The following is a 12,869-nucleotide window of genomic DNA, read 5'->3' as shown; positions in this document are numbered from 1 at the left end:
GGTTTCATGTGACAAGTGTTTATCTAATGAGCACGTTGTTGCTCTGTTTGTCGTACCATAATTCACATAAAGAAGCAATAAACCATCTCAGTTATGTGACAGTGTATCAACAGTAGTCATGTAGTATTCAGAGAAAGGGGAGCACGCACAGCTTCTAGAAGAATCGGCAGCAGCTAAGAAGTACTCTTATTTAATCCCCGTATTAAGCAGTAATCAAGTTCTTTAAAAAAGAAACTGAATTCAAGCCCCCAACCCCTCTTTATTAACAATTACAATATGTTTTATCTCATATACGGATTTAGAGAGAGGAGATATTTGATTTATTCTGAATAAATCCAAATGCCACTTTTGTGTCACCTCCACAGCATCGCTGAACTACCAACCTGTGTTCCCCATGTTTAGGTTATCAGCAAATTTTTGAAGGGCAGGAGGGAGCTGCAGTGGACTTCCAGCTCCTTTCAGGGTGCAAATGGAGTTACAGACTGGGGAAGCTTATGCTGGATTTAGAACACACCTGTAGGACCGAATATCCCATGTCTTCACAGTCTCAGCCTAATGCTGCTGTTGCTGGAGGCTAGAGTAGGAGGAGACCTGTGCCTTGTTCTCCTGGTCTGGCAGGTTGTTTGCCAAAACAGAGACTGATGCTCGTCCTCCCTCTGCCGACGTGGGCAATTTGGAAATTTGACTCCATTACTGCTTTTAGCTTCACCTCCCTTTACAGTTTCAAAGTCCTTGTGCCAGTTAAGCAGCCGCTGCATTTTCTGCTGTGTGGTATAGGTGTGACAGTATGTCGGTTCTCTTAATGTAACGTAAAGCTATAGGGCTGAAATATACCCTGGCCTCTTTCCCTGATCACTCATCTACTTTCTCAAAAGTTCCCACATCAGCTGTGGCTCTGCTGTATTCGATCTTTCAGAAGCAACTAACTTGAAAAAGAGCTACGACCAAAATTTTGAGGTATAACACAAACACTTGATATTTTAGTGCTCAGCATACAAAGGGCTGTAGCAACCTGCTCATGCTATTTGTGCTGCAGCTTCGAATATTTCAAAATTACAGAGTAAGAAAAGGAAGTTTTATTTTGATGAGTTATTTTTAAAGGCTAATAATCGCATACATTCATGACTCAGTGGCTACTGACAATACAGTTATTTTTTCTGGTAAAAGAAAAAGACAATAAAGCAGCAAAATTTGATGTCATGGCTGTTAAGCTCTGTAATTTTTTACATCCATTGATCAGAAAATGAATTTATGGTCTACATATTTTCAGCATCATAAAAGTCCATGTAATTTAATTGTTAATCTAAGGGCAAAAGCAAATTAACATAGTAATACCTGAACTGCATTTCCCTGAAATCCCCCGATAGACATTTTTCTGGCTCCTGCTGTTGTTAGAACTGTTCCCGCTGGTTCTTGACCCTGTTAAAGTTGTTCCTAGACTAGGGAGATAAGCTTTGCACAGGTGGTCTATGAAAGCCTCTCTGAATAAGCAGTCCTTAGAGGGTGCCTTTGTGCTGGGGAGGAATGACTGTTTTTTACATGAGTTACTAAGGCCATACAGAGAGGCTGTGTCAATGCTGATGCTAGTTATGATTTCCCCTTCCGTTTCATAAACTGTATGAAAAGTTTCACTGTTATTCTTCAGAGTCAGTTCTGATAACATTAGATGATACGTTTCAAGCGATAAAATTACTTGAGGCTGGGTTGTTTGTTTTCCCCCCACACACACATTTTATGACCTGGTATCATGGTATTCAGGTACACTATTAAGCCTTTACGTGCTTTTGGTGTCCTGGGTATATTTATTAATTAATGTCTTCTCTGTTTTGAAGACCTATTAGTTTGAAGTGCTGTTGTTACAAGTGCTTAAATCATGAGTTAAAAAACAAAACAAAACCAACAACTACTTTGCCAGGTGGCAGAAGGCTTGTAGTAGTAATGTAAGAAGTGCACTTAATGCCGTAATGTCTTTCGAGATGCTTTGATCCACAGAGGTCTTCAGGCAGCTGGCTCCAGCAGCAGGATCTGGGCTTGTGGTTCCTGTATTATAAAATGCAGGGAGAATTAGAAAAGTCATCGTGAGCTTTTTGAGAAGCGGCATGCTGAAATTAATTGTCTAATGTGGAAAATGGAGAAGTGAAGACATAGGTGAAGTAACCAGAAATGGAGTCCTGTTGGAAGTCCAGTTAGGATTTCTTTGATTTTTTTGGTGAGTGTCTTCCACAGCAAGCCTGGGGACACCTGAGCTGTATGCCTCTGAGTGAAATACCACACCTGAGTTTGGACCTCATGTGGTCTTCTCAATGAATAGTTTCATCCATGCATAGTTGTGTGGGAGCTGGTGAAGTCTTCTTTTTCGTCTGGAGTTGCATACCTCAGCTCAGCATGATATAATGGGCCTGCAGTAAGATTCCTGGCTGAGTTTGTTAGAAATAAGTGGAATATTTCTGCTTCAGGCCCAGTGTTACAGTTAGATTTGTTAAAATAATTCAGCTTGTGCCCAAGCGAAAGCAAGCCAATGTCAGAATCCCATTGCAAGGCTGGAGGGTCAGGGTGAGGCTTCCCAGTGCTCCACGTTTGGGGAAGTAATTTGCAAACCGATGATGGTCCATGCTCAGCCTGTTCAAAGTGGCAATACAGCGTATCAGGATAATCATGAAGGCATTTAGTTTTCTTGGAGAAATGCCATTTAATTATTCATTGTGAACTGTTTGTTGAATTCTACTTGCTAGGACTTATATGTTTTGAGCTGGTTTGTAAGCAGAGCAAAATACAGAAGGGAATCGTACATAAATACTGTATGACTGCCTTCTAATTATTTGCTTACTGATCCGTAGAAACAAACAAACATAACAGGCGTTAAACTAACTATAGAAGTTAGCATTAGTGAATACCTCTGCCACATGGAAAGGCATAAAAACATTAAGGAAAAGATGCTTTTTAAGAATAAAGCACACTTGGTTTTTTATTACTGCCATTTACTTTGAACAGCATTTGGGGGAAGGTCTCATGATACTCAGAATGCATGGACCAATGGTATTTTACATATAATCGGGTGTAATAATTTTGCGTATAATTGGGTAATGTTTCATTTTAATTTGCATAATAGAAGCAAAACCAACAAAATCATGTATAGGGCAACATAAATGCAGTGCTAGCAACCACTCGCATGACAAAGTGCAGTAAGGAAGTGCAAGTGATAGCTTATCAGATGGCTAAATAAAGAGAAAATACAGAAAATAACTACAGTATCAAAAAGGGACACACATTTTCTCACTGAGATGACCTTTTATGTGTATGAAACAGTATTTTTTGGAAACTGCCCAAGCAGGCCTCAAAACAGCTTGCACTAGGTGCAAGTTTTGTGGCTTACAACTAAGAAAAGTTCCACTTGTACATATGTATTTGCCGAATAAAGACCTCAGGAGTTACTGAGGTATAATCCTTATAGATCGTTAAAGCTGTCCATGAAAAAGACTCAGACAGCAGTTGTAAGAAGAAAAACCCATCCGCGTTGTATAACTAGTTCATATTCTGCTAAGACCGGTTTTCTGTACAGGCAAAGGGAGGTGTGTTTGACAGGAGGTCTGACAGAAGGGTAGCTTGGGAACAAGTAGTTCTCCAGAAGAGAAGAGCAGGCAGTTCGACATGATGGCTGTGCACACAAAACTTCTGCCGGTCTCCTCTGTCTCACACGTTGATTGTGTGACACCTACTTGTAGCAATCAAGAAGAACAATTTAATTAAAAATTGTGAACGGTTCTTCTGTACCAGATCTGGTACATACTAAACAGATAATGACTGATCGAACTGACGGGAGGCTCTGATGGGTAGAATGATGTTTACTTGGCAATGACAGGCATGAAACCCATCTTCGTGCCTCCAAGGTCAGGTAGAAATTCCTTTAACAGCATTGCCCCTATTCGCTGTGAGTGAGACCTTACTTGCACCCTGAACCATGGAGTCACATTAGCTTGGCACTCCTGATGGCGCGGAGTCCCACTAACTTTCAGCAGTTAAGACTAAAGGGGTCAAAATCTGGTCAGAATCAAAACGCTAATTATAATCATTATGGTAATTACAGTAAAGTGCTGCTGCTGGAGGGTGATTATGGATTTGTATATACCTCAGCTTCTCCTTTTTAACCTTGTGAAAAAGGCACCCTTTTATCTCTCTTTTCTTCTCTTGCTTTATCACATACTTCTTTTCTTTATGCATTGGAGGGGGAAAAGACCTGAAAAATTATTGAGCTCCACAAAATGGAATGAAATCCTCTCTTCAAATGCCATGGGCTGGAGGTGGGGAGGGGAAGGAGCAAACTTTATCCCTTCTCTTGTGTTCTGAGTACTCAGAAGTCACCTATGAAATGAAATATTTCAGGTTTCATGAGTGGCTGGTGGGAAGCAGGGTCTTTAGTAAAACAGGAACGCATGGGGTAAAAAACGTTCTACAAAGGTGCTTCACATTTCAAGCCTTTTTTCTTGGAAAAAAGTCGCTGTACATCCAGTTTTGATTGTGTTTATAACGTTGCACTGTATTAGTACAATAAAACAAATTTTGATAACTCTATCTAGAAAATATAAATGGTAGAAGAGGTGATTACATTTCAGATTATTTTTCTGTATCTATCAAGGGTGTCCAGTTATTTGAAAAAAATGTAAAAATTGAAAATAGAGAGTGGTGCTCATTTTTCCGCAACTGTTTGTTTGCTTTCTCAGCAGGTTTGTACATACATGTTTCTTGGCATTAAATGGACTGCCAAGGTAGCACTAGCATCACCTGAAATGGCAAAGAAAGTGTGTAAATGAATCATAGAGTCACAAAGTATGTCAAGTTGGAAAGGACCCATAAGGATCATCTAGTCCTGTGCGCAGGACTACCTAAAACTAAACCATATGACCAAAAAGCATCGTCCAGACTCTCCTTCAACTCTGGCAGACAGGGTGCTGTGGCCACTTCCCTCAGGAGCCAGTTCCAGTGACTGACCACCCTCTCAGTGAAGAAGTGAATGATAGTATATGGGGGGTTATTTTTCTGTGAATAGGAAAAAAAAAATCATGATAGGGGTGAAATAAAAAATTGAGAAGGAGCAGGAGAACAGTGCTGATAGAGTTCTGCAAACTCTATTTCCATGTGTATTATGCGCCACCAGGGATAAGAAAAGCTCTAGATATCCCTCAGACAATTTGGAGTTAGAATTACTGCTTTTACAAACCCACGTGGCCCCTATTCATGGCCAGCCATTAGCCCTTGGCCACTAAAACAGTGGCAGGTTACTGGGTCCTCCCCAGAATCGTGAGGTTACAGTCTTACAAAATGATGTCACCTGACTGTGAGCCATATCGGGGACTGATGGGCGTTGGGACCTACCGGAATACTTTTCACTGACATGAATGATTAGAGAAGTCTCTGCGTATTTGTCCTGTGATACAAAAAAAACCCTGGAATCTCCTTTTGGTGTGGAGGGTCAGAGCTCTGCATTTTAATTTCCCCCAAAAAGAAACAGGCTGGAGATGAAATCCGATGTGGTGCTGGATCAAAGCTTAGTGTCTGCTTAACTGCAGCATCAGACACCAGCAAGAGCAGAAGATAAGCTCCTTCAAAGGGCAGATTTTCCCATTTCAAAATACAAGACTTCTCTGGCCATTGGGGATCCTCGCTGGGACAGGACCCTTTTAACGTCTCTAGTAATGAGCTGGATGGCAGGACAGCGCGCTCTTGGGAGCTTTGCAGGTGATACCATGCTGATAACATGGTAGGGCAGGTCTGGAGAGACCCTGGTAAGCTGGAGAAAAGGGCTGACAGGCTTCTCCGGGGGTTCAGCGGTGACAAATGCTATGCCCAGCATCTTGGGCAGAAAACCCCAAGATTTAATGCTGGCTGCGGGGTCAACAGGCTGCAGAGCAACTTTGCAGAAAAATACCTGGGGTGGTCTCATGATTTTTTATTATTGTCTCAAAGAGCAATCAGGCTGTAGAGAAGGTTCTTAAGCAAAATTCTGGATGAACATTATGTCATCCTGCTGAGGGTGGTCTACATTAACTACAAAAGCTACGGTAAAATTTTTTACATTATCTCTAACCTGGCTAACCTGTCTCTAGCATCTCTGTGTATTTTGGTTATTCACTTGAAATGTATAAATTTATTGAATGGGTCACTTTGGTTAGGTCTGAAAATAACTTGTGCCATGAGTGCTTACCAGAAAGTAACTGTCATGTTTAGCATCCCTGGGGTTTTTGTGTGCATTATATGACTATTTCTTGCAGAGACTGAAGGAACTGAAACAGAGGGAGTTTGCTCGAAATGTAGCATCTAAGTCACGAAAAGATGAAAGGAAACAGGAAAAAGCCCTTCAACGTTTGCATAAGCTAGCTGAGCTAAGGAAGGAGAGAACGTGGTAAGTGCATAGCTGCTGAAACATTAAAAATACTTTAAAATAAGCCCTCCACTCTTAATTGGTGCTGTGGGGCACAAGGCAATTGGAGTCTCTCGGCTGGAGCCCCACATGCGTGTTTATGGCATTTTTGAAGCAGTATGTGTACAGTAACTTGATTCACACTATGTGCAGAAATGAATGTTTAACGTTGCTTTTTCAGTGAAGCTAAAGTGACATGTATTTTTAGTTTAAAAAAAAGATGTGTTTCATATATATTTCATAAAACCAGGCACATTGGTTGAAAGCTGAGTGAACTAGGTCATGCATTTACAGGCTGACACTGCTTCATTGATGAGGCGAGGAATACAGTCAGTCTTTCTAGGATGTAACAGATCTCTGTGATTTAGGTTTCAAACTGCTCGCCTGGGAAAGCTTCCAGAAATCTAGTTTTAAATTTCAATAATGGCATTTTTTTATATTAAAAGTTAAGTGTTCCTTTTCCCCAGCTCAGCAGTGTTTACCTCCCTCCGCAAAAGTGACTCCTTGCTCATCATACATTTTAGTGGTGCATCTGCACATACTGTTTAAATTAATATTGAGCTTGCTAGTGGTGACTATATTCTCACCTAAATATGATACGTTTATGATACTGACAAGCCAGTGAAAATATACATACCACCTTTTCACAGTGGAATCTATGGGGAAAAAAGTGAAAAAGTAGATGCTCAAGTGCAAATGTTTTCTTTTTATCTAGCCTTTTTCTCACCAGATGTAAACAGAGAAATCTAAACAAGCTGATGCTCTTGTTCAGTAATAGTCTCTTTCTCTGTAGTTCGGATGGTGGGCAGCGTGCTGAAACAGTCTAAGTAGGTGGATGGGACATGAATGTTGTGAGATCTGTTTGACATGAGCAAAATTACACCTAGTTTTGGGGGTTTTTTTAATCATTTTTTGATAACTCTTATCGAGACACTTTCTCCTCTATTAGTGTTTTAACTGTCCAAATTTAATACTTGAGGATATTAGATATATTCCCCTTAAATATACTCCAAAATCTGAGTTTAGCATATTTCAGGAGAAAGAGGAGCTTAGTGTTTCCCTTTTTCCATGCTAGTGAAGCCCAGATTTTGTGGAGTTTTGTTGATTCTGTTTTGGGTTTGGTTTGTTCATTTTTTTAGTAGTCTTCTAGTTCCCAAAGGAGAATTTATCTCTGAGCTTTATTTCTCTATTTAAGAATTGCTTTTTACTACCACTTTGCATGCTTAGAAGTGTGATATAGACAGACACACGGGATTTTTTAGACTGGTATTTCCTAGGTTGCCTTTGTAGAAGTCAAAATTTTATTCTGTTAAAGAAAGGATTTGTGTGCGATTTTTAATATATATTTTAAATTTATGAAGAACTCTACAAGACAGGAAATCTCTTGAGGAATTCCTTTCTTGTAAAACCTCTACCTTAATTTCTAAACCAAATAGATCAAGTTTGTCATTCTTTATCTCAGCACTTCTTGGGGTCTTAAATGACACTTGCAAGTTTTCCAAGTGACCCATCATCTAGTATTGCTCTGCACTGTAGCACACAATAATTTGGTTAAAACAACAACAAAAAAAATACTGTTGTAACGTAACTCCATTACTCCTAGTGCTGAGCAGTTCCTGTGGATCCTGGAAAATTGGCAGCTTAAACAGTTTTTACTCTTCTCTTTACTTCCTATTAAGTCAGATAGAACAGATGGGAAGAGGACATGAACTGAAGAACAGAAGTAGACAGTGATAAATTTTTTCTCAAGAGGGATGAATCACTTACTGCACTACTGTCAGCTGAATTACTCCCCCTGGTATTATTTTTCCATGAAAGAAATTGCTGAGATTGCAAGGGTTTGGTCTGTGAACACAAATAGGATGGGAGCTGCTGGGTGACCGCCCGTGGGCAGAGCAGCAGTCACTGGGGTGATGGCTAAGAGGGAAGCGGTCTGTGAGGTGCTCTCTGGTTTAAAATACTTTGTAGCACAAAGGAATGTAAAACCTCTGCTATTTGCGGTAATAGTGTTGTAACCACAGTGGTCTACTGGGAGGAGAAGCAGGATTTCTAGGGAGATACACAATCTGTTATTAGGCCAGCCAGTATGTCTTGGGAAAGTGAACTACCTTGTAGGGTTATTAGCCCTTCAGCTGATAACTTCACACAAAGAAACTGGGGGCAAAATATATTTACTCTTCTTTTTTTTTTTTTTTTTTAATACTAGTCAATGGATCTTATACAAGATGACATTTTTTTCTTATTCTAAATCTACGTATCCACAGATTCTTCCTCTTTCTTTAAAAAAAAAAAAAAAATCATAGGTACTGATGTAACTCTGTATTTCTGTCTGCCGTTCTCTGAAAGATGCTGACTGAGTTTTGTTTTCCTTCCTAGCGCTCCTGGCAGTGGCCCTATGTTCAAGTCCACTACAGTGACTGTGCGAGATCATTGCAATGATATCCCACAAAGTGCTGCTGTAGATTCTGCTGACAAACAGGATTTCAGCTGTACTTTAATGCATGATGCGCAGAATTGTAAAGACATTGCTTCTGTTATTTCTTCTTCTCCTGGAAATGCATGTAGTAATAAATCTGATGCTAACAAACGTGGAGATCAGGTTCAAGGAGCTCAAGGACATAGGGTTGGGTTCTCTTTTGCTTTTCCTAAGAAAGCAGCAGTCAAACTGGAGTCTTCAGCTGCTGTTTTCTATGAATATAATGATGAAACATCTCTGGAACGTGGATTGAGCAGGAGAAGTAGGTTTGTTCCAGGAGCGTGTAACCTTCAGTCCCCTTCAGTGGCAGAAACAGTCCTGTGCCCTGAGGAGAAACACGACTGTTTTCACCCACTGGTGGAAAAATGCATCGACACAGCAGAAGCTCCTGAAGCTCAGGAGTCAAAAGAGCTGGCCAGTGAAGAAACCAGGGTGCTAGAGAGTCCCATATTATCTCCTTCTGTGTCCCATTCAAAGCAGCTGATGTCCTCGGACATGGATGGCTGTGGTATTGATGTAAGTCCAGCAGACTTTGCGGACCAAACGGTGCCAGCGGTTGCAGAGAGTGCTGAGGTCCTGCCCCTGGACTGCAGCGGTTACGAGCTGCAGGCAAACAGGGCTCTTGCACAAGCGGTTGTAGAGGATTGTTCATCTCTGCAGGATGTTGCGGAGGAAAATGATAAAGACAGGAACAGTGATTCATCCACAACTGAAACTGAAATACAAAAGCTGGGGGCAGACATATTAGTTCCATCACCATCTGAAGAAAGCAGTAGCGGAACGCCACAAAGCAAACAGGACATGCGCAAGAGACCTTGTGAACCCTTTGTTCCTGTTCGTAGCAAACATGGATCAAATATTCTTCAGTGGCCAACAGAAATGTTAACTTACACGAGTACAGACCCATCGATTTCTTATAGCTGTAATCCTTTGTATTTTGATTTCAAGTCATCTAGAGCAAGTGACAGCCAAGAAAAGCCCAAGCATCAGCCAAGCATACCTCATCTGCACCATAAAACTGAATCCAACGATAGCTTAGTCTCGGATTTTACAAATAAACCTACTTCAGAGTGTGGTGATTATGAAACAGAAATGAATAAAAATGTGTGCAACTATACAATACCCCTCATAAGTGATGTTCCCCTTGTCAGAAATTGTGATCTTGCAAAAAATCAAAATAAAGTGTCCTTGGATGAGTCATTCAGGATTAGAAAAATAGAAAAGTACCACATTTCTAAAAACTACTTGCGACAAAACACTGTGATAGATGAGAAATATAACAAAGTCTGGATCAAAGAAAGCCATGAAAAATGGCTTCACAAAAGTAGAAAACGGAAAAGGAGAAGAAAACTATGTCATTGTCATCATCATCACTGTGGGGACACAACAGCAGCAGAAATGGAGATGTCCTCAGTGACTGAAAAAGAAATTAGTTACAGAGATGAAAATAAGCATCAGCACCTCCAAACTGATCCAGATAAGTGCGGACAAGTTGCGGGGAATATCTGGCTAGCTACAGGAGAGATACAGCAGTCGCATCAAAAGCTTGGCACTGAAAGTAGTTATAAGAGAGTCACGTCTGCATCAGATCATGTACACGGGGACCGAGGCTTGTGTGATATTTGGAGTGCAAAAAATAGTGGCCAACACCATGGTTGTAAACGACCACACAGAAAGAGCAAAGCAAGTTCTGGGAGACAGGCAGAGCAGCTGGCTCCGCGTTCTAGGAGGCACAGCTTAAGGTACTCTAAAACATGTTGTAGCTGGAAAGTCAGGAGGTCAAGCTGTAGCCCAGAGCATAAATGTTTAGGACAATGCAGTGAGGAGAAGAGTCCGAGTCACAACCAGTCCATAAAGAGAGGTTACAATGTTCTGACAGAGGAACCTGAAAAATCCCATCGCAAGCGGAGACAGCATACCTATTCCTCTTCGTCGGAGGAAAGCTCATATGGACAGGCGTTATCAGAGGAATATCTAAGGCAAGCGCATACTTCAGGTACGCATCACAAGGCAAAAGGGAAACGCAGAAGAAGAAAAACTAGAATTCATCACGTATACCTTGACAGGAACACAAGAAGTGAGACCTCCAGACCTTCCAAAGAAAATTCTGCAAATTCTGCATTAAATATTTTGGGGGACTTCTTGACTCAAGCCAGTCTAGAGGAAACTGACGTGGATCCCAAAGCTGATCATGCAAAAGATACGGATGAAACAATGCAGCTGGAGGAAAGCAAGTCACCTCTAGAAACAGATAGTTCACACATGCTGGAAAATGACAAACTGATGCCATGTGCAGCGATGCAGAGCGCTCCAAGTACATTTTCTGACATCGTCACAGGTTCTGCTGCTTCTGTTCCTGGGCACAGTGCTCCGGCAGCTGCCAGCACACAGGATGTTCTGCAGGATGAAAAGAAAAAAGAAAACGTCAACAGCTGTGAAAATCAAGCTCGTTACAAAGTTCCCCTCCCTAAGAGACATTTGGAACAAGTTCCTCCTAAATCCTATCTTTGCCATTATGAATTGGCTGAGTCTCTACCGCATGAGAAAATAAATGAGATGACCAGTGAATGGGTACAGTGTAATCCTGGCATATTTAGCAGCCCGCCACCCTTGCCATTCAAAGAAGCACATGTAAACAATCACACCTTTCTAACTACTGAGCAGTTAATAGCCCCCTTTGCCCTGCCCGATCAGACGCTGATATTCCCTCCAGATAACCATGAAAAATTTAAAGATCTCCCATCCGAGGCGTATCAGCAGATCGTGCCGCCAAACATGCTGGCCAGCAAAGTGAAGTTCACCTTCCCTCCCCCAGCAATGCAGCCCCCAAATTCCCCGCTGCAGCCCTTACCCTTGCAGCCGCCGCTGTGTTCTACCTCCGTAACCACCATCCATCACACTATCCTACAGCAGCACGCTGCCGCCAGTACGCTGAAGGTTCTCCAGCCCCACCAGCAGTTCCTCTCGCAGGTCCCGGCTCTTTCCAGAGCACCTTTACCTCATCTACCAGTAGGACCGCGGCTTTGCCCGGGGGGCCACGCAGCTTTTGTCGCCCCGCCGCATTTGCCGCTGCTGCCGCCCTCGGTCCTGCACCCAACCCAGCTGGCGTTTCCCCCGCTGCCACACACTGTCTTCCCATCCCTGCTGTCCCCGCACCCGGCCGTCATTCCTCTGCAGCCTCTCTTCTAAGACAGGTTTTTTGGGGATGGGGGAAGGAGTCTTCAGCTAAATGGTCCTGCTGTTTCTGCAGTCCCCTCGGCTTTGCAAAATGGTCCTGAGAAATATACTGATTAAGATTCATTATTCCTTGGGAGGCATTTACTGTAAGTGTAACGATGCAAACATTCATGCGAAGGTCAGACCTGTACTATAACTAAAGCACTGAATAGTCTGATACTAATATGAACTCTCTCTGTATATAAAGTGAAAATCATGTCTTAGAATATGTATAATGTATATAAGATATATTTATAGTTCTATAACTTATGTTGTAAAGTATTCATTTTTGGTTTTTATCTTTGTGTATTTGCACCTATTTAATGTTTAGACAAAGCTGATGCACTATGTTTTGTACTATGTTCTCCGAAACTGTAAATCTAGTGACAAACTATCTCTTGCAATAAATTTTTGTTAACTACTTAAGTATATAAAAAATCTTTCATTATAAGCCTCATGGATGTTGTTCTTCCATGTTCTTCTGCAGCTGAATAGCATCTTCTGCTCCTGCTGTGTTGGGATAATCAGGTTTCCTATACATCAGTGATTTATCAGGGAGGCTCAGAGGCTAATACCTTGAGGGCAGCTGTCTTACCGAACAGGAGAGAAAGGGTAATAGATGTGTTCATGTTAACGGTTTGATGTCACCGTGACAAATTTTGCCTACTTGTAGTATGCGCATGAACTGCTGACTGTTGGAGCTAATCCCTTTTGTTCTAAACCAAAAAAGACAAGGTAACAAAAATAACATCAGTGATGGGG

General features: G+C 41.5%; 1 protein-coding gene across 1 annotated transcript in view; it reads left to right on the top strand.

Moving 5' to 3' along the window:
• Window positions 1-12,555, top strand: part of ZNF804A (zinc finger protein 804A) — a 152,815-nt gene extending 140,260 nt beyond the window's left edge. Inside the window, exons 3-4 of the mRNA XM_037398626.1 lie at window positions 6,267-6,397; window positions 8,792-12,555. Coding sequence (XP_037254523.1) covers window positions 6,267-6,397; window positions 8,792-12,080 — 3,420 coding nt within the window. The 3' untranslated portion in view covers window positions 12,081-12,555. The remainder of the gene's footprint in view (window positions 1-6,266; window positions 6,398-8,791) is intronic.
• Window positions 12,556-12,869: the final 314 nt, after the last annotated feature.

This window comes from Falco rusticolus, chromosome 8, assembly GCF_015220075.1.
Source record: "Falco rusticolus isolate bFalRus1 chromosome 8, bFalRus1.pri, whole genome shotgun sequence".
Taxonomy (NCBI): Eukaryota; Metazoa; Chordata; class Aves; order Falconiformes; family Falconidae; genus Falco; species Falco rusticolus.
The sequence above is the reverse complement of the archived record's forward strand: the minus strand, read 5'-3'. Positions and strand labels throughout refer to the sequence as shown.